Source organism: Myotis nattereri, assembly GCF_964212035.1.
Source record: "Myotis nattereri genome assembly, chromosome: 18".
Lineage (NCBI taxonomy): Eukaryota > Metazoa > Chordata > Mammalia > Chiroptera > Vespertilionidae > Myotis > Myotis nattereri.
This window is the reverse complement of record NC_138093.1, coordinates 17727051-17749377: the sequence shown is the minus strand read 5'-3', so window position 1 is coordinate 17749377 and position 22327 is coordinate 17727051. Positions and strand designations below refer to the sequence as shown.

The window sequence follows — 22327 nt, the reverse complement described above, 5'->3', positions numbered from 1 at the left end:
AGCACTTCGCTGCCTCCCGAGTGCCTTGCCTGTAACAGGACTCATGCTTACACACGAGCTCGACTTTGCCTGTTTTCCTCATCTCATGGGCACTAACGTGCGCAGCTGTGCAAGCCGAAACCTCGGGAGTCACCTTGAATGTTCTCTTTCTTGCATCCCCCAGATTTAGTCCGAGCTCTGTGGACCTTATGTCCCAAGTCACAAATCCATCCTAACTGGGCACTTTCTTCCTCTGAATTCATTTTATACGCCCTTTTCTTGGTCAGCCCCATCTGCTCTTTACCTGCTACAGATGCCTGCTTCAGGGCCTTGTCCTGGGCTGCTTATCTTGAACGACCCTCTCCCCACCTCCCCATCTTCACAGCTGACCTCTTCACACCATTGTGTTCATGTTTTCAATGTCCCCTACTCAGAGACACCTTGCCTGAATGTGCCATCAAAAGTGGCTCCCCCACCCTCTTTCTTCCTCTCTCTCTCTCTCTCTCTCTCTCTCTCTCTCTCTCTCTCTCTCTCTCTCTGTTATATGATCATACTTAAGATTTCTTTAACTTTGTCTATTTCCCTCAGCAGACAGTATCTCTGTCCCAATCACTGGCACCTAGAATAGGTGCTCAAGAAATATGTTTAAATTAATTAGACAATAAATCGACGTCATAGGGACTCAATCAGTATTTGTTGAAATAATTTGAAATCTCATTGAATAAAATTGGGGCCATCAGTAAGAAATTATTTCTCTCCTAAATTTCATTACCTAATCATGAAGGCTTTCGTTCCAAGAACTACCTTAGTCCCATACCACCCCCGTAACATTTTATGAAGTTATGCAGAACAGAATATGGAAATGAAGTGAAACCAATGGGGGAAAGCAACGTTTGGTACAAACCTTTACTATCTCAAAAGGAAAGCGTTCATGGAAAATGCGATTGATTTTTGCACCTCCTGAGAGCTCCAGGGTATCTACTTGATCCCCTGAGCCTTCAATTCTCTTCTCAAAGTCCACGGCAAATTGCTGAACCATCCTGCAATTGTGAGAGAGAAGTTAATTCCAGTTGAAGTAACCAGGCTCTGCATTTCTCATTTCAATTTACTGTGGTTACCGCCTAGAAACCTTTTCCTGGTGTTCTTAGTGGCACCTACTGGCAGAATTAGCATTGCACTTTGCACTTAAAATGTAATGATCTGAAATACACGTTTTTTCAATTTATTTTAGACATTTAATTAAAATGTATTCTAAATATCTATGCCATTCAATGCATTCTGTCCATTTCATTGCAGTCATAGAATTCAAAATACTTGAATTCAAGATAAGCAATAAATCTTTACAGAGAACAAACAAACCACAGCTCCTACAACATCACTCCGGGTGGGTGTTCCAATGGCTCTAGCTGAGTCCCCTTCCCAAGCAACTCTCTTCCCCGCTCCCAGCATCAGAGAAAATGATCATGTGCATTGGTGATGACTGGATTTAGAAACTCTAATTTTATCATGCTGGAACTACTTTCAAATTCAAAATCTAATAGGAAAAAAATCCAAACCATCTAATACTTGCAGTATCTTTTATCAAAATCATGGATAAATGAAAAGTAACTGCAAATTCTTAAGCCAGGAAATCTAGAATATAATTAGATACAGCTATAGCTATATCCACACATATGCTAATGCTAATCTAATTCTTTAAACACCTAGAAGGGTATAAATGTATGATACGTGCTGAAACAGTGGGACATTTTAGAAAATGTATGTCCTGCCCTTCTTTCCCTGTCCTGCCACTGCAGCCAGCATACGAAACACCTAAGTCCACACTCTCCTCACCTGACAGACTCCTCCCTTACTTCAGAGTCTTATTCACATTCCCTTTCTCTGTGAACTCACACCTTTGCTCCATGTAACTACTTCTGCTTCCTCATCTAGGCTCCATTAATATTTTATACTTACAAGAGATATCACATTTATCAGATTAGTTTCCGATATGTCTGTTTCATCTGCTCTACTGTGGCCTCTTCTTGAGGCCAAAAATCTTATCCACTGTTAAATCCCCAGATCCAGATGCCAAGCAGAATATACAGAGATGAGAGGAAGGCAGACAGGCAGAAAGGGAGGAATGAAAGGAAAAAGGGAGAGAGGGTAGGGAGAGAAGGGAAGAAACTGAATCACTCATCTACCAAGGAAAAATCTAACTGTGGAAAAGTCTGTAATCTGAATCCAATGAAGTCACAGAGGCAAGACCCAGTCTTCACAAGGACAATAGTTTTGGTTGGATATTAAGATGATGACCTAGCCTGGCCAGCGTGGCTCAGTGGTTGAGCTTCAACCTATGAACCAGGAGGTCATGGTTCAATTCCCAGAAAGGGCACATGCTTGGATTACAGGCTCAACCCCTAATAGGGGGCATATAGGAAGACAGCGAATCAATGATTCTCTCTCATAATTGATGTTTCTCTCTCTCCCTCTCCCTTCCTCTCTGAAATTAATAAAAACATGTATATATATAAAAGCCTAATATGCTAAGTTTCTAACTGCTAGACCAGTCGCTATGACGCACACTGACCACCAGAGGGCAGATGCTCCAACTGGAAGGTTAGCTTGCTGCTGGGGTCTGGCCAATGGAGACTGGGCAAGATGGGCTGGACACACCCTGGAGCCCTCCCAAGCCAGTAAACCTTCCCGGCCTCTAAAATATTTCTTATAATTAATTTCCTTTCAATGTACATGAATTTGTGCACCAGGCCTCTAGTTTTTAAATAAAAGATGATGACCTAGGACCTACACAAAAATAGCTTTCATTTCTCTGTAACTTGAGGAGTTTTTATAGGTGCTTAACCAAAGCCAAGAATAAAAAGGAAAAAATGAACTAGGAAAGAGCCAAATCCAAGAAAAAATTTCCTCTGTATGATCTCATAATTTTTAAGTGGATAAGATGAGCACATAAAATGCTACCTAAATAATTTGAGCATTTAGAAATTCCCCCACAAAGAAAGGAATTATATTATGCATTTTAAACCAAATTGAGGACATTTTGATTGCAAGACTGCAGAGGGAGAAAGGGGCCAATAAGAGGTGGCGAGCATCACCCTGGCCGATATGGCTCAGTTGGTTGGGCATCGTCTCATGCACCAAAATGTTGCTGGTTTGATTCCTGGTCATGGCACATGCCCGAGTAGGAGGCAGCCAATCAATGTTTCACTCTCACATCAATGTTTCTCTTTCCCTTTCCCTTCCCTCTTCCTTCTTCTCTCTAAAAATCTTTAAAAGGAAAAAAGAGAGAGAGAGAGATGGCAAGCATTATCTTTGGAAATGGACTTCATATGTCCTGGAATACAAGGTGGATGGGGCAGGGGTGGGGAGGTGTCTTCTGGTTGAGAGGGCCCTGAGGCAAGTTACAGAACAGGGATAAAAGGACAGATGAGGCTGGAAGGGACCCGGAGAGGGAGTCAGGGTAATAGACACAAGGAGCTGGTCATTCTCTAACAACGCCGCCATCCTATCCCAGGCCCCACAGGGATAAATCTAGTAACCAAAGATAAGATGGGAAGATCGTGAAGGAATAAAAAGATACTTGGCAGTTTTCATGTTTACATGTTCAAAGGGTTAATTAAAATCATTAAGGACAAGGATAAAGAAATTTCAATGTGTATGTACTTTTCTATTGAATCCTTGGTTCTCATTCCACTGGAAAACATATACACAGATCACATGAAATGATTGGGGAAAAAAAGTACAAGTGACCCTGAGGGAAGGTGGACAATCCAGGTGACACTTTCAACAGAAGCTCTGCCCTCTTGTAATTCTAAGGGCAAAAACACCCCTGCTGAGTTATCATATTGGTACTACCTATTTACTGAATGCAATTATAAAAGCACCATAAAATTGGGCATGCAGATGAGCAACTGGTTAAATTTGTAAGAACAATTATTCTTCAAGAAAATGTAAAGATTCCAGGCTCACTGTATAATCTATACAAAGCCTCATGTACTTGACTTGTTGCTTCTATTACACCGAGAAAACAGCACGACGGATAATAGGCTGAGGCAAAAGCCACGGGGGGGGGGGGGGGGGGGGTGACGGTAGGGCGGGGCAAGGGAGGGAGAGGGGCTCACTGCAGCAGGGCTTTGGTCTTCCTGGTGGGGTCCTCAGGCTTGAAGTTCTTGTAGGCATCGACTTCGTGTTCTATGGACAGCATCTGGGCCTGCAGTTTGTTCCTGAAGTTTGGCAGGGTGTCTCGAATGTGGTTGGTGAGTTGCTAAATAAAACAAAATAAGAATCTCACACACGCATACGACAGGTTGAAGATTAGCTCGGGAGACAAAAACTTGGCCTTCAATGTTTTTCTTTTTTTTAATATATTTTTAATTGTTGATAGTATTACAGATATCTCTCATTCCCCTCCCCCTTGACTCCCCCTTCTCCCAGCCCCTACCTATTCCCCCAGGTCTTTACTACCCTATTCCCTGTGTCTATGGGCTATGCATATAAGTATGTAAGTTTTTTGGTTTATCTCTTCTCGTTCCCCCAACCCCACATTGACGCATGTCAGTCTGTTCCATGCCTCCATGCTTTGCTCCACTGTTTTTCTAATTGCTCAACACTGGAGGAATAATACACACAGTTGAGACTGAATGTAGAGACAGGTAGTCAGAAGAAGCTCAGACCCTCTCCTCCACTGCTGGAGGCGATGCTCGAAATGTCTCAGAGGCACTCGCCGGGGCCATCTGGTGTAGCCTGTTCCAATGCAGCTGATGTTACCAATGAGGATGCCTAGCAACACCCGGCAGGGATCGATGATCAGATCACTGACCTTGTCCAAGGAAACCTTAAGTTACAATGTGGTGGAAACGAAGGAATGGAGAGCTACGCGGGGTGCCTGACGTTCTCAGGAGACATGGCTCACCACCCTGGTGGAGCTCGGAAGAACCTGTCAGCTGTGAACCTCCCCTCCATTCTGCAGCCCAAACAGGCGCTTCCTCTTGCCTCTACCTCTAGGCCCCAGCCTAACCATGCTGGGTCACTGGCTTCTGCCTTCAACAGGTTACCTATAAAAATGTGCGCTAAAATGTATACCTCTGGTTCACTGTTCCTCAATAAGTATGTCTTTCTGCTTTGAGCACTGTTCTTTCAATAATATTAAGATGGATGATTCTATTCAAGAGAATAGTAACAATGTGGCTCTAAATATTTATATTCATTTTTAAAATTCCTGTCATTTAAGCTGCATGTCTTACGTTAAAAAAAAATGAATATAAAAATAAGAAATATGAATTCCAAAAGTCACTTACATATTTCCTTAATTGTTCTTGTTGCTTAAAAGCACATTAATTTTTACCTGATTAAGGACCTTCTGTAGGTGCGGGGTCCCCATCCGATCAGCAATATGTCTGTAAGCCGGGTGTGAGAGAAAAAATTTCCTCTCCGCCAGCATGGCGGCCTTGATGTCCTTCTTCCCATCGATGTCCTTCTGGCTTCTGTTCACCACCCCCACGTAACCTGAAACAGAACACACACCTATGGTGTTTGGGGCACTCTTTGTTGTTTATTTGGGGTCCCTTTTCAAAACTCAACTTGAGACATCAGTATTTAACGAAGGCTGGTTGATTTGGCTAATGGCAATATTTTAGCATTAACGTAATAATGTCCTTTACCCTTAAAAGCTCTGTGCATTTTAATAAAGTATGTTTCTGCTCAGCCGGTGTGTCTCAGTGGTTGAGCGTTCCATGAACCAAGAGGTCCTGGGTTCGATTTCCAGTCAGGGCACATGCCTGGGTTGTGGGCTCGATCCCCATTAGGGGGTGTGCAGGAGGCAGCCTATCAATGATTCTCTCTTATCAATGTTTCTATCTCTCACTCTTCCTTCCTCTCTAAAATCAATTTTTTAAAAAACTTTTTTTTAAAAAATAGAGTATATTTCTTAGCAGTTTTGCCATATAGCAGGTAAGTCAGACTTAGAAGAGGACAGTATATATTTATGCAGACTTTGAATACTTATACCCTTCCTTCCAACCCCCCGCCCCTTTTCCTATTTTCTTGTTCCTGTTAAGGAATACTTTCCCCCATGGATCATTTTTCATGTGTCTATTCCATAAAAAGTGTAGCTAATCATAAGCCCATTCCTCACACCTGAGGCAGCATTAAAACCAGGCCTCCCACTGGCCTGCCCATTGTTTCTCAGCCACGTCATCAAAGGAATCCCTGGGGGGCACACGGTACGTTACCCCTGCGAAGAGGCAGCAGCTTATTCTCTAGAATGTCCCTGGCATCCGTTCCCTCATCCATAAGGTCCAGTTTGGTGATGACTCCAATGGTTCTCAGACCTGCAGTACCAAACAAACCCATTGCACAGTCTGCAGGAAATGAACAAATTGTAGAGACATATTTCTCCCCATGCTAAGCATAAAGTACTCATATGCCTGGTCCTTTTCCTGCTCCTCTCTCTAATCTACTGCTACCCCAGGCCAGTCTGGGGGACTCCAGTGAGATAAGGAGGAGAGTTGTGAAACCACCCATCCATGAGATAACTTTCTGTTCAACAGAGAAAAAAAATAAACAGTGTATCACCAAATACTTTTAAATTCATGAGTTTATTTTTGTATCTCGCATACATGGCAATTATACATTTAAATTTTCCTCCCAGGTTCTGCACATAACATGCATGCTTAAATATTTTTTATGTATGAAATCTCTTAATACCTTCAACTTCTGAAGGTGAGGCTGAGGGTGCATTAGTGATAGACATATAGAAGATTATGCAAACAGAGAATCAACTATGAAATCTCAAAGACAGCATCATGGAAATGTAATCATTTACCACTAGGGTTAGCTGTGAATAACATTTCATAATCATACATATTCATTAGTGAAATGTGAAGGTTAAGTGTATGCGTGTGTGTAAGTATATGTGGGTATGGGAGAGGGATATAGGACAGCTGAATCTTCTCTGCAGCAGAAAGTCAAAAAAGAATATCTAAAATGTTTTAAAAATCAAGAAATAGTAGTATAAAAAGATCACATAAAAGTATGGAGGTGAATGCAAAAAGAAAAAGCTAAAATGGTTGAAAGTGGAAGCCTCTGGAAATAAGTAATCAAGAGTTGGGAGGGATGGGGAAGGGACTGATATTTTAAAGCTACATACATTTAAAACATTAATAAAAATAAAAGTTGAATTTTAAAAGCATTTTCTTTACTGTTCCCTTATTTATAAGAAGGCAGAGGAGTCTATGCTTGGTGGTTTGCCCAAGGAGATCCCTGGTTTTTTCATGTTTGGATGTACAAAAATAGGCAGCTTAAAATCACCAATGAAGTCCTGCTACCAGACTGCAGACAGACCTCAAAGCCATGGCCAGAGAGTTTCCAAGGCAGCATGTTTTGCAAACACTTCACTGGAAATCTGATGACTTAGATAAAAATAATAACAGAGACCAATTATTGAGCCCTGATTATGAGCCCGCCTCATGTAGGGCTTGGAATGACTCTATGCAGTTGGTACTCTTATTTCCTCAATTACACAGATGAGGAAAGGGAGAACTGGAGAGGAACTCTACGCTGTGTAAAAGCTCACAGCCTGTCGGGCGTGAAACCCAGGCAGCCTACTTCCATTTTTAATCACTATATTTTTCTGCCTTCCAATTCTTCGCTAGATTCTAAAAGTGATTATCTGTGTTCTTTGGCAAGTTCATTAGATATCTCTTTGAGCCCAGAATTATGGGATGGAGAACAACTCCCAGAATTAGAAGAAATTCGATAAAGTAATAAGTAAACTAAAGAGTAATTTAATAAAATTCTTGCCCTCCAACTAAAAGGAAAATATAAATAAGAGCTAATAAGGAATGGGTGATAGTGTTTCAATTATGTTTCTCTTCAGGAAATAATAGCCACAATGATGAGCGCTGATGAGTTCTAATGAAGACCTTGAAAAGACCCAATGCACATCAAAGGTCTGATTCTTCTATGGCCTAGAGGCCAAGAGCACTGACCCAAGCACTGCCTCTTATTAGCTCCAAGACATTAGTTTCCTCATCAGGTGCAACCACATCAATAGCAGAGCCATTCGTCACAGCTTACATTTGATGCCGGAATAATTATTCTTTCTTTTTTCATTAAATTTTAGAGAGAAAGGAAGGGGGAGAGAGAGAGAGAGAAAAAAAAAATAAACTGATGTGAGAGTCACCCACTACTGGTAATGGAGCCCACAACCTGGAATTGAACGGGCAACCTTTCAGTGCACTGGACAATGCCCAACTAACTGAGCCACATAGCCAGGGCTGGAATAATTTTTAACAGCATCCCCTTTAACTCTTAAAGGACCTCCTGTTTGAAGAATAAATTATAGCACAGCCAGTGTGGCTCAGTGATTGAGCATCAACCTATGAACCAAGAGGTCATGGTTCAATTTCCAGTCAAGCTTGATCCCCAGTAGGAGTCATGCAGGAGGCAGCCAATCAATAATTCTCTCTCATCATTGACGTTTCTATCTCTCTCTCCCTCTCCCTTCCTCTCTGAAATAAATAAAAAAAAATATTTTTTTTTTAAAAAAAGAATAAGTCATATGTTCACTCTGACTCATCAATAAAATGAGAAACCAGCAAGTGAGGAACTTGGAAGTTGCCAATGTGTCCACACAATAAGTCAAAAGCAGAACAGACTGAAAAATCAACAAATCCTTCTTAGATTCATCAAACAAATGGAGTCATTTATAAAGCACCGCCCCCCCCTCCCCAAATTTGGAGAGACAGACAGATGTACTAATATACAGACATTTCACAACCCAGAAGCAGAAAACTCTGAGGGGACCCGGGCCCAGGTAGGAACACCTGTGATTGCTGAACTGCTGAATGTTCAGTGTGGAGAATCTCAGAGTAGAAAACTGAAGGGGGACCCAGTCGTAATAGGTGCCAATACTTTTGTTAGTTTTGCCTCCAGGAGCTCAACCAAATCCTCACAGTGATTATCTGAGAACAATCCCCTCATGCTTCCAGCACTGGGAGGAGACAACCTGATTTTAAAAATGGGTGAAAGACTGGAAAGACACCTATCCAAAGAAGATAGACAGATGGCAGGTATGGATCTGAAAAGGTGCTCTAGACCACATGTCATCAGGGAAATGCAAATGAAAGCCACAGTGAAATATTACTACGCACCGACTAGAGTGGCCAAAATCCAGAACACTGACAACACCAAATGCTGGTGAGGAAGTGGGACAACAGGAACTCTCGTTCGTGCTGATGGGAACGCAAAATGGAGCAGCCACTTTGAATACAGTTTGGCAGTTTCTTACAAAACTAAACGTAGTCTTACCATGGGGCCCAGTAATCGCACTTTAGTATTTACCTGAAGGACCTGAAAACATGCCCATAAAAAACTTGTATGCAGATGTTTACAGCAGCTTACTTATAATTTCCAAAACGTGGAAGCAACCAAGACGTTCTCCAGTGGGTGAATGGATAAATTAACTGTGGCACATCCAGACAATGGAATATTAGTCAATGCTAAAAAGAAAGGAGCTGTCAGGCTATGACAAGACATAGAGGAACCTTAAATGCCTGTTATTACTGAGTGAAAGAAGCCATCTGAAAAGACTACATGACATTCTGAGAAGGGCAAAACTATGGAGGCAATAAAAAGATTTGTGGTTGCCAGGGGGAGGGGAGGCAGGAGTGGAAAGCAGGCACAGAGGGTTTTTAGGGCAGTGAAACTATTCCGAACGAGATTACAATAGATACATGTCATTCTACATCTGTTCAAACCCACTGAACGTACAACACCAAAAGTGACCCCTAATGGAAACTATGGACTCTGAGTGATAACGATGTGTCAGTGTAGGTCCATTTGCACCCCTCCAGTGGGGGATGTTAATAGTTCCGGAGGCTGTGCATGTGTGGGGACAGGGTGTACATAGGTACTCTCTGTACCTTCCACTGGGTTATTCTGTGAACCTAAAATGGCTCTAAAAAATAGTCTATTCATTAAAGACAATTAAATACCAACACATGTAAAGTGCTTTGTGCATAAAAACCACTCAGTACGGGAAAGTTGTGATCTCACCAACTTTGTTTCCCATCACTGCTCTCACTCTGCTCCGATCCTGAGCTCTCAATGTTACACAACCAGATGCAGTTCTCCAGGTAACCATGCATTTTTGCCTCCTCACTTCCTAACACCATCCCCCTCACCTCCACATAGCCTTCCCTTCTCTTCTTTTCTTGGTCAACGCCTACCATCTTCAAAATCCTTTTCAGGCCTGTCCTGCAGGTCCGTAATCAGACCCCCACAAGTGTACGTGTGGAGTCCTTCCTCCGTGCCCCCAGAGCTCTCTGTGTGCACAAACATCAGAGTTCTCACATGACACTAGGATTCTGCTTATTTGTCTATCTCACTCAATAAGCATCTCAGGATCTCTTCAAGAATAAAATAATATTGAACCTGCATATTCTAAGCAATTCATATAGATGCCAAACAGAGTGGGAACTCAACAAATGTTTATCGTTAAGTAAATAAATGAACGAAAAAACAAGCCTATTTATTTTTCTTAGGTTCAGATAAGAATTGAAATACAAATTTTAGAAAGGAAAGAGACCATTCTACCATGTTACCTGTGTTTGTGGTCAGCACAGTGGTTTTCCTATAAGAACACTACCATTTCTTCGATTGATGAATGCAACTAAATTACAAGTAGTGTGTTGTTTCTCCTAATTAAGAAATGGGACAAAGCCAAGCCAGGAACCACATTAGCAGTTTCCAGAAAAGTAATCTGGAACACTGTACTCTAACACAACAGCAAAGAAAAAAATCAATGAAGAGTTAGTGTAAACATGTATATATAGAAAAATTAAAAACAGACTTAGGGAATTAGATGTCCTTCAGTTAATGCATTTTTTTTTGTTTTGGGTTTGGGGGGGTGAAGTAAATGTTCTTTTTTCTGCTTGGCAAAGATTATGGAATATTTTATTTCTGCAAGCAATCAGCGATGAATGGGAATAGTTTCATGGCGTTTTTTTTCCCCATAAGTTTTCCATGAACATTATTTCCTTGTTATTTCCAGAAATTCTGAATAGCACAGTTTTCATTTTCAAAGTCAGGTAATATTGTTCCATGTGATCCTAGGTAAAATATTAACTAATAGAAAACATAAAAATTACAGTTGCTATGGTAACAGAGACTCTATCTTGCTCACCAATATATACCCAGAGTCTAGCAAAATGCTTGAAAGATGTTTTTAAAACATATTTTTATTGATTTCAGAGAAGAAGGTGGAGGGAGAGATAGAAACAGAAATAATGAGAGAGAATCATTGATCGGCTGCCTCCTGCATGCCCACACTGGGGATGGAGTCTGCAACCCAGGCATGTGCCCTGAAAGGGCATCAAATCGTGACCTCCTGGTTCATAGATCAACACCCAACCACTGAGCCACGCTGGCCAGGCAAATGATTTAATATTTGTGGAAGGAAGAGAAGAGAGGAGAAGAAAGATAAAGGAGAGAAAGGAGGAGTCCCTGGCTGTGGGCCTGGGACTATTGCGGCCTTCCCACTCTTACCTTCTCATGCAGGAGTTTTTACTGCAGACAATAACTAAGAATGCTGTGCACACAGCCCTCAGCAATTATTTGGAATCCTGAACAGATACTTCAGACAGCTGACTGCTGACCACAAAATGTTCTGGCCCAGAACGTCATCCAGGTCTCTGCTGGCAACAGCAAGGAAACTGCCCGGAGTTCCAGTTGGTGACCTTGGTACTAGATAACACCAGCTCTTTCTCTCTCTTTTTTTAAAGTCTCCCTTCACTCCCAAGCCACATCCAAGATCCACTGGTCATCTCTCCTCTTCTGAACAGGAGAAACTGAAAAGCTCCTCCTACAGCGAGAATTTCTCATTCAATCTATCGGCTCTGCTGGCACCTACTATATAGGGAACCTGATTTGCATTATATGGGCCACTATGAACACCATTACAAAGAAACTATGGTTTACACACACACACACACACACACACACACACACACACACACACGCATCGGAACTAAAACTACTTTCTGAAAGGGTTGGCTCCAGCTCTGTGCGTCATCCTGGCTTATAAAGATGACAACACAAATGTGGAAGGAGCCTTGGGCAAATGATAATGTTGGCAATCCTGAGCAAAGCCAGGCAGGCAGGAAGTGGAAAGCAAGGGTTAACTCTACAGGGAGGTATTTAAGTTTAATAGCTCTATGCTTCCTGAAACTGCTAAAAGTATTGGTTTTTTAAAAGTCTTCTTTAACAGGAATATCTGCAGGAAAAATAACTGCATATCTGAAACTTGACAGCCACAAACCCACTTTTTAAGCAAGAAAACAAATTAATTTTATGTCATACTTTTAAACTGCCAGACACTCTCTAAGTACTTTGTAGATATTAACTCATTTCATAACAACCCTGTAATGAAGGAATTACAATTACCCCCATTTTACAGATGAGGAAACTGAGGCACAGAAAAGTTAAGTCAGTTGCCCAAGATCAGAAACTAGTAAAGAGTGGAGCCAGGATTCAAACCCAGGCATTTTGGCTCTAGTTTATGCTATTAAATGCTAGGCTGCCCTGTTTTACAATATAATTTTATATTGTATGCTTTTATTTATGTAATTTCTTATTAAGGCAAAGTTTCTGGAAAATGTTTCTTGGTTATTTTAGCAGAACAGCTTGTCCTTCATTCCAGCAAACTGCCCACTTCCTCCCTTTGCGGCCATTCTGCCAGTCCTCTTACTGTGCCATCTGGAACCATCTCTGTTGTCACCAAATTGCTCCAACACACTCCTGCTCTGGTCTAAACAATGCTTCTCACTTCCTTGCTGTCACTTACACCCAGTTCTCTCCCCCATGCCTTTTGGGTGGAGATTGCATGTTTTCCTGAGCTCCCTGGAGCACAGGGTTGGAAGAAAAGAGAGTAGACATTAACGAAGTTTTCTCGCTCCTCGGAGCTGCTCCAAACCTCTGTTCCTCCCACTTGCTGCCATCTAGGAAATGCCCAGACACCACCTTATTCAACACACACACACACACTTAATTGAAGGTTTTAGTATCATGCTATTCCTTACTATTCTTAGTTCCCCCATTATCTGCACAGCTTAGTTGTTTGTGGAGATGATGTATCCAGTTCTCTTATGTGTTTAGTTTCTTGACCTCTCCTACTCAGTGATTTTTACCTGCATGCCATTTTAGTAGTTTCCTCCCATGACCACATCCTGGACATTTGTAATGTGGACTTGTTCCATCTGTACATCATAAATGCTTACAGTCTACTCTCTAACCACAGACTCCTGTTCCTCCCATGCCTTTGCTCTCCTACCTCATCCAGAACCCCATCCCTGAACCATCCCTTTCCCCCCCAGAACTTACAGGTCCTGTCTGGCTTCACTTTCTTCCCTTCTTCCAAGGATTTCACAGTCCACCTTTCCAATGAGTATTTTTCCAATATCCTCAACTCTTTTGCCCACTTTGTCTTCCATCCAACAGATCCTGCAAAATTCTGACTCAAAAGCAATCCAACTATTTGCCTGTCCAGCCCCCTGGCTGCTTGGTGCACATGCGCTCTGCCCCAATGGAGTCCTTCTGTGTTGCCCACTTGCTCCTTCTTCCTTTCCCCACAGCGGCTGTTCAAAATACCTTGCTCCTCAAACATCTTACACAACCCCCTGCTCTCCCATCCTCCTTTCCACCCTCCACTCCCAGTTTTCTCTCAGCCCACAGCCTTGCTTCCAACTTAGAGAGAAAAATCTACGTCAACAGGCAATAAATTCTTCAAATGCCTCTCCAGATATCTCCAAATTAACCACTATCTGCATGTACTTTCTTCATTCTTGTGTCAGTGGAAGAAATGGTTCTCCTTCTATTCAAGAAACATTGCAGAGAAAGAATAGAGGGAGGGAAAAGGAAAGAAAGGAAAGGGGAGGGAGGACGGAGGATGTACAGGAGGAAAGAGAGAGAAGGAGGAAGTACAGAAGGAGGGAGGGAGGGAAGAAGAAAGGAGGGAAGAAGAGGAAGGAAGAGAGGAAGAAAGAAGAAAGGAAGGGAGTTGGAGGGAGGGACCCTGAAATCAGCTAGGGAAAATGAAAGTCTTACAGAAATTTAGAAGTTTTGATTTGGTTTTTTTAATGGTCATATTTTATATAAATAAACTGCCACACAATAAATCTATGGATCTGGTTTGAGCAGATATTCTGGGGATGGCTTGTAGAATATGTTTTTATAGCAACTTTTAAAAGAACTACTACTATGCCAATGGTAATGTTAGAAGCTTGTGGTCGCATCAGAATTCAGGAGTAAGATTTAAATGTGTAAGTGATTATTAATTGTGTTTAAATGTCTTTGAATTTTTTTAATCCTCACCTGAGAATATGTTGTGAGTTTTTTTTAATTGACTTTATTTAGACAAAGAAAGGGACAGGGAAGGAGAAAGAGAAACATCAACATGAGAAACATTAATTGGTTGCCTCCTACACACACCCAGACAGTGGATAGAAATGGTGACCTATTTGGTGTATGAGATGAGACTACACTCCAAACAACTGAACCACATCGACACAGCTAAATGTCTTTGAATTTTGAAACAAAAAGACATGAGAACACAATTGTTCTTTAATACTAAAGTCATTTTACTAGTAATTAAACACTTCCACTTTGAATAGCAATGCAACACATTCATATATTAATATAATGAGATTTCCGGAGAAAAGATTCATATCTCTAATTTTCAATTAAGGGAGAGATTATGTTTTATTGCTTTCTTACATATTTTTTAGACTTTCTCATAAACTGTATTCCTTTTTCACATACAAATTTCAACATTCAAACTCCACAAAGAGCAACTCAGGGAAAATCCGAACATGTTCATGCCACGTCTCTACAGTGACGCCCAGTGGCTGAAGGAAGGAACATGTCAGTGTTAGCAATCCACATCTCACATTTCCTTTCACATTGATAAAATCTTGGTGACAATAACACATTCCACTTTCATAGCACATTCACTTCTGGCAATGTGCCTTCAGACTTCTCTGTTTCATTCCTATTTTTATAAAAGAATTCAAATACATATCTATTCATACTCATGATCTAAATCTATTCTCTTTCTTCTCTTTCACAGTAAATTTCACAATCAAGTTGATTTTATCTTTCCCAATAAAAATAGCATGTCTAAAGAGCATATACTTTTAAGATCTACTCTCTTAGCAACTAAAAAAGCTTTTTTAAAAACCTATAAGATAAATATTTTTTGTTGTCATGTTTCCAAGTCTATGGTTCAACATACTTTTTATGGTATATGTAAATCTTGATATAATTTTAGACATAATTCTATGATTCAACATACATTTTAAAAGCTCGAATGGGAGCTTTCTACACTAGGGCCAGCCTATTCATCAACCTACGGATAAACTAATTGTTCTCTTTTGCAAATGGGCTAATTTCTAACAAAAGCTTGAACAAGCCTACTTGAATTGTACATGCATGAAACTCTTAACATTCAAGTACATACAATGCAAAATAGCTGCATGATTTGAAATGTGTATCTGTAATTCCCAGACTTCAGAGTATTATGGTATGATGATATATTGCACACATTTCCTATCAAAGTTCTGATCACACAGGAGTGTAGGGTCATGTGTTTCTGTGCTACCTGCTTTCTTCAGAGCAGACGTTTAAGTTATTCCCTGGTCAAGCCTAATACACAGTAGATGCTCATTTAAAAGAATGATTGATTGACCAGAGCAGATATAAAATGATTTTTTCAAAGACCAGGAGCCTTTTTGGTTTTAGCCTCTGTTCTTATCACTTTCTCCATTAAAGAAAAATCTAATTGATTCTATGAGTCTCATTCATGTTAGAAATACTAAGATAAAAAATATATCCCTTAAGAAGTCAAAACATGGCACCTATGAGCAATTAAGTAATTTCTTCTTAAAGTGTAAGATACATTTACACATACTAATTGATACAATTAATAGCAGGGAGGATTTGGGCTCATGTGCAATTAACATCTATTGACTTCTTTAATTTGGTCAAATATTTAAGGCTCAGAATTTCAAGGTAAGCTGGGAATCCAACTGAAAGGAAAAGTCACGGCAGAGAGGCTGCCTGGAAACAGGTTTTCTCCGTGGAGTGCTCTTGTATTTGCATTTGCTAAATACACTCATCAGATTCTGAGTGCGACTTAATGCCTGATGCATGAAGCTTCTGTTCAATTTAACAGCACCTCCAAGACCAGACGGTAAAGTAGACGTCTGCTAAACGTTGCCAAAGGTCAGTCACTATCAGTTTGCAACACCCGTGGACTTTAACGTTTTCCAGATTGAAGAGGGAGACTTGTTGAAAGCCAAAAGCTTGAGGAGGTGGGTTGGACACACCTCCACAAAACAAATAAAGAAGTCTGCCTCCAGCTTCTGATAAATTCACAAATTTCATCTCAAGAGAGGATGGTACCCTCTTCCCAACCAGAGGAATCACTCCTCTTGGAGAAGTAGGGTTTTTGTTAATATATATATTTATCTACTCCAGGATGAACTCTGGTTATGCTGGCTTTAGAAATGAAATTCATTTTCTGTGAAATAAATCACCATGAAAGGAGTTTCCAGACACATTTGCCTCCCTGGTGAGGCCTTTGAACAGTCCTGCATTGTAGACGACAAGCTTGATGGGTAACGCTGACATATGGCTGCGCCCAGAAGATAAAAGGCACAGTCAGAGTCTTCATGGGCAATGAACTTGTGCTCAGGTAATAAATCAACACCACTGTTGGGACGGACTCCTTGGCCTTCTATACAGATAATGCGAGTGTCACATTATGATGAACTGCTCAGCTAAGGTGCAGCGGTATCTATAAAGCACATGGATGCTTGTGTCACTTCTCCATAAACGTGGAGTCTTCGTTATCTGACCACTACAACCTACCAGGAAAAGCGGGCATTACACCATCATAAATAAACTCAGTATGATAAAAACTATCTCCCCACCAATCAATCTAACCATCTAACCTCATCTGTACCCATATCCTCTGCTTTTCCTACTGTTAAAATGAGACACAATATCCAGTCCTCTCCTGTGTATGGCAAAGATTCCCACAGGTCTCTACATTATATCTCCTTCCCCTAATCAAGGATTTTTCTCACATTTATCCATTCTTTATCTTGCTTCTCCTACACTTACCCCATCTCTGTCCTTCATCACCAATTTTCTCTCTCCTGGGTCATTCTTATCAACATACAAACATGCTATAATGTCCCCCACCTTTCAAAACCATTCTCTTGATCTTACACTACTGTGTCCCATTTTTCTGTTTATCTCAACAGTGAAACTTGAAAGAGTTTCGGTCTATCTTCTGTTTCCACTTCCTCACGTGCACGTCTCTTTTGGACCTCCTCTAAAAAAGGATTTCCTACCAACCCCTTCCTATTAAGGTCACCAACAAATTTCATGTGCCAAATCCAAGGGTCAATTCTCTACCCTCATCTCCATTGGATGAGCACATAATTGTCTGGTTTAGACACAAAGACTGGAGACAGGACTTAACCAGGTTCAAGGCTGCTTTGCTTCTGTTTACTACTGAATATTTCAGCAAGCAGCGGAAAGGATTTGTGGGCTAAGAATACAAGTGGCTCAATGGGGGCTGCTTCCCAGCACCTCCCGGGCTCCTTGCAGAGGAGCACTTTAAGCCTGAAGATGAATACAGCCTATGAGGACTGGGGAGATTGCCAAGCCAGAAAGGAAAAAACACGGTTACGCTGCCTTTTAAGCCACTAGGTTGGTGGTAACTGCTTCGTGACAATGGAAGGGAAATCTCACTATCTCATAGTTAGCAACTCCTGCGCTCCAGTTCTTACTGTGTCATCCACCTTCCTCAAGGCTGGGTGGTAGACTAAGCCTTGACCTTGATCTCTCTGCAGCACTGGACACAGCTAATCACAAGGTCCTTCCTGAAGCCCTCTTCCCTGTGGCTTCTGGAATGCCACTTGGTTCTCAGCCACGTCTCAGTCGCCTCTGCTTTTTCTCCTCCTCTTCACCAGGGTTATTTCCTTGGTCCTCTTCCAAGCCGGGAGCAAAGGAGGTCAAGAAGGCAGAGGGCCCAGGGAGTGGGTTCTGGGACCCCAACCTCACCCAGCAGATTTCCTGGACCTGGACTCCATCGCCCTCCCACAGTTCCCAGACCAGGCGAGCTCCTTCCTGCCTCCCTGCCTTCCCGCATGCAGTTCCCTCCACCTGGAATGCCCTTCCTCAGCCTTCAGGTCCCAGCAGCTTTAACTCCACTGGAGACCCTCCCCTGAGTCCCCAGGGCCCCCCCTGCATCCTGCACCCACCGCGGTCACAGTCACGGGGCGGTGAGGTCTTGGGGATGCTAGCTTTGCCTTTGTAGCCCAGCGCCTGGCACAGACAGGTGCTCAGTAAAGTGAGAAGGAAGGAGGGAGGGAAGGGAGAAAAAAGGCACCTCTCATAGGATAGGAGAGGATCTGGACCGTGAGCACCGGGCACAGGGCTGGGCACAGAGCAAAGCCCACCCCCTTCCTGCCACCTCCACTTGAGCCTGAGCTCCAACACCTTCTGCCTCACCCCCATTTGGAGCCGGCTCAGGGGTCCTCTCTACACCCACAGGCCTGTGTCTGTTGCCCATTTGGATGCAAGGTAATCACACCAGGATGCAGGCGTGCACTTGACTCCATAAGGAGCTGGTGTTTTGGGGAGAAAGGCCTTCATTCTCAGAAATCCCTGGACTGTGCAAACTTGCAAGGGCCTGAGGGCTGACCTTTAGCAGAGGTTTTCAAATGTTTTTTATACTGAGTACTTTCTGCAGACAAAGCCTTACCTGGTGGCCATTATGTAAAACAGATGAAAGCTAAGCTGCTTGGGGCGAAGTGGTGTCTGTCGAAGGCACCTGGGAGACAGGACCAGAGTCCCCTTTCCCCCTGTAGCTCTGGGTCCGGGGGAGCTGGGGGTTGGGGTTGGTCCTGGCGGTGGAATGGGGCAGCCAGGAGGGAGAGAGAGAGAGAGAGAGAGAGAGAGAGAGAGAGAGAGAGAGAGAGAGAGAGAGAGAGAGAGCGCCCTGGGTTGAGTCCAGTGGCTGACATTTACTAACTGGTACAGAAGGGCTTCAATATTTTCAGAACTATGTGTTCATGCCAGTGTGGCTGGGCCAACGAACTCATCTTTCACAGCAAGAAGTCAATCTACACAAACAAAAATTAAAATATGTCCTTGGGAAAAATCATAATGACGTCAACTTTAATGTTCTCACTGTTTCTCTTTTTTTAATCTTGAAGGGATATTTTAGGGGAAGTATCTCTTGTCTAGAGGAAATATTTATATGAATTCAGCAATTCCATCAACTTCTCTTTTTGTTTTGTGAAATTCAGGTAAAAGTAAAATTGTATCTGAATTATGATTGTTATGGTTTTATAAAAGTATCTCTACCCCCAAAAAAAGATTCTGCAAATAACCTCATTCCAAATAAGAACACATTTGCTGGCATGGGGCGGGGGTGGGAGAATCAGGCCTTAGACCAGCCGTGGGCAAACTACAGCCCATGGGCCGGATCCGTTTGAAATGAATAAAACTAAAAAAAAAAAAAAAAAGACCGTACCCTTTTATGTAATGATGTTTACTTTGAATTTATATTAGTTCACACAAACACTCCATCCATGCTTTTGTTCCGGCCCTCCGGTCCAGTTTAAGAACCCATTGTGGCCCTCGAGTCAAAAAGTTTGCCCACCCCTGCCTTAGACACATCTTTTTAGGGGATACCATTCAACTCACTGCCCTGCCTCCAGGCTGATATCTCCCAGGCTCACAACTCCAATTTGAACTCTCCCTCACATTCCAGTCTCTAATATCACTAGTAATAAACATCTCAGATTTACATTTCCAGAATAAAACTCTTCTTCCTCTCCAAACATTTTCCTCTCCTAGTATTCCTAATCACAGTAAACGACATTACCACTTAAGCGATTTCTTCGATTAAAACTCTCGGAGTCCTCCTTGCCTGCTTGCTTTTACGCTGAACAAACCGGTGATACTGTCAGCTCTACTTTCCAAGTGGACCTTGAATCTGACGGCGTCTTCCCTCTGGTCCATTTCTCTCTGATTCCAAGCCACATCAACTCTCTCCCTGCGGGACCTCTTTGAAGGAAGAATCTAACTGCTCTCCCCATTCTATTCAGACCCCTCTTCAAGTCATTTCTTCTCACAGCAGGTAGCCGCTCCCATGAAAACATAAATCGGATTGTCTCTCTCTACCCTCAAAACCCCCAAGTGGCTGCTCATCACGCTTTGAATAAGGTACAGTGTCTGTTATGATGGCCTAGAAGACCCCACAGGCTCTGGCCTGCCTACCTCTCTGATGGCAGAACCTACTGGTACACCTCCATCCCTCCCACCAAGCTCCATCCTCTGTGGCCACCTTGCTGTCCCTTAACATGTCAAGCCAGCTCCACTGCCGGTCCTTTTGTGCTTGCTGTCTCATCAGCCTGAAAGGCTCCACCTCCAGAAATTGACCGGGCCTGTCCCCCCAGTTTTCTGCTCAAATGCTGCTTCCACAGCCCTTCTGTCTAGAATAGCATTCCCAAGCACTCTCTCTTCCTGCATCCTGTTTTAATTTTCCGTCACTACCTGACATTACGCAAACCTGGCATTACAATAATCAGTTATCTGTCATCTGTCTGTTTCCCTCGTTAGAATATGTGCTCCCTGAGGCCAAGCATTTTGTTTTGTTCACCACTGCATTCGTGATGCTCAGAATGGCTCTTGCCATATAGTCCTTGCTCATTAACTATTTGTTGGGTAAATGCACAAGCAGCTAAAATGATCTTCTAAAATTAGTTAAAGCAATATAGCCATGTTAAAAACTGACATATACAAGTGAAATCACATTAAAACAGTTGATGATAATTTTCACTGAGTGCTTTGCTTTTAGGAAATAATGAGGAAGTATTCACATGAGAATAGAACCATGAACTCTTCCCAATCGATTCTTTTTCCAGCATTTATAATATTTGCTCTAGAAATTCAGTCTTTACATTTGTCAAGGGAGTCTGTTTCTTATACAGAGAAAAGATGCAGAGATATCCTAATAAATCTCTACCTCACAAAAAAATTACAAGGCAAAACCTAATTCAATGCAATTTTAACAATGTGTTGCCATGTTTCGTGTCATAAAACTTCATCAAGCAGCTTTCATTCCAATTTTATAAAATTCTAACATGTGTTCATGATTATTCCTGAATAAAGTGTTTAAAAAACAATTGGGATGAGAAAGCTGAATGATACAATAGCAAACTAGACCTACTGGGAGCAGAGGCATGTGGGCTCCTATCATGCTCCGCTAATTACCATCCTTTAGACTGAAAGCAAGTTCCAGAACTTCTCTCAGTTCCTCTTACATAAAACTGGGCAATGCCACCTACCTAACAGAATACTTGTGGTTATAACATCTGACACAGAGTGTTATTACACAACTCATTTCACTTGAATTAATACATGCTGTGAGCCAAATTATACCCCCTGAATATTAAAATCTTCATCAAACAGATCCTCTGTCATATTTCTTTGGGGACTTCCATGACCTCACAGGCATGTGAGAAGGCGCGATACAAACAAAGAGCTTATCTGTAACAGTGGTGGGGAGCCACAAAAATAATCAGAAATGTGTACTGAGCATCTACCTTGTTTAGTGTCCCACTGAGTGGTCCGCATACAGAATTTACACTCCTGACCGCACTTTGCCTCGCTCAAGAGATGCCTCCTAAATATTTGTTGAACAGCAAATTAATGAACTAGCTAACAAAGGCAGTGATTGAATTGTTGATGTATCTGAGTAGACATTCTAACTAGCAAAGGAAGTGTTCCTGAGAGGAATCAATGCAGTCTCCATGGTGAGACTGTGCTAAGAACCCTAGTCTGGCCCTTTGACCCTAAATCCATGAGCAGCAGCTGGCATAATGCCTTAAACACATCAAGCCAAGCTAAAGACAACCCTCCTTCCATCCAACCCCAACCTCAGCCCTAGCCCTGGCCCCGGCCCCGATAAGGTCGTCTTTCACCCACAGTTGATCGAGCAACTCTCAGGTAAATCTGGAATCATTTCTATTTTTATGATACAGTATTAAAATATTCAAAATAATTCTATTATAATTCTAAGTGTTATCAAGCCTCATTAATTCATACTAGTGTAAGCAGCAGTTTGGATTACAGAAAGCTACTGACTGTTTTCACAGGTTTATTATCACTCTAAACTATGGACAACAAATAAAATAACAAAGTAGTGTCCTTTGAACCTTTCCAAGAGGAAAATAACTGCTAGCATTTGGTTAGCATTTGGAGTTAGAATTAT

At 41.9% G+C, this 22327-nt stretch overlaps 1 protein-coding gene across 4 annotated transcripts in view; it reads right to left on the bottom strand.

Moving 5' to 3' along the window:
• The window catches only part of DNM3 (dynamin 3), a 369574-nt gene that overhangs the window by 264966 nt on the left and 82281 nt on the right, over positions 1–22327 (bottom strand). For all 4 annotated transcript variants that reach the window (XM_081113203.1, XM_081113206.1, XM_081113205.1 and 1 more), the window contains exons 5-8: positions 6207–6305; positions 5321–5481; positions 4098–4240; positions 884–1019 (exon numbers count right to left, since the gene is read on the bottom strand). In XM_081113203.1, coding sequence (XP_080969329.1) covers positions 884–1019; positions 4098–4240; positions 5321–5481; positions 6207–6305 — 539 coding nt within the window. The remainder of the gene's footprint in view (positions 1–883; positions 1020–4097; positions 4241–5320; positions 5482–6206; positions 6306–22327) is intronic.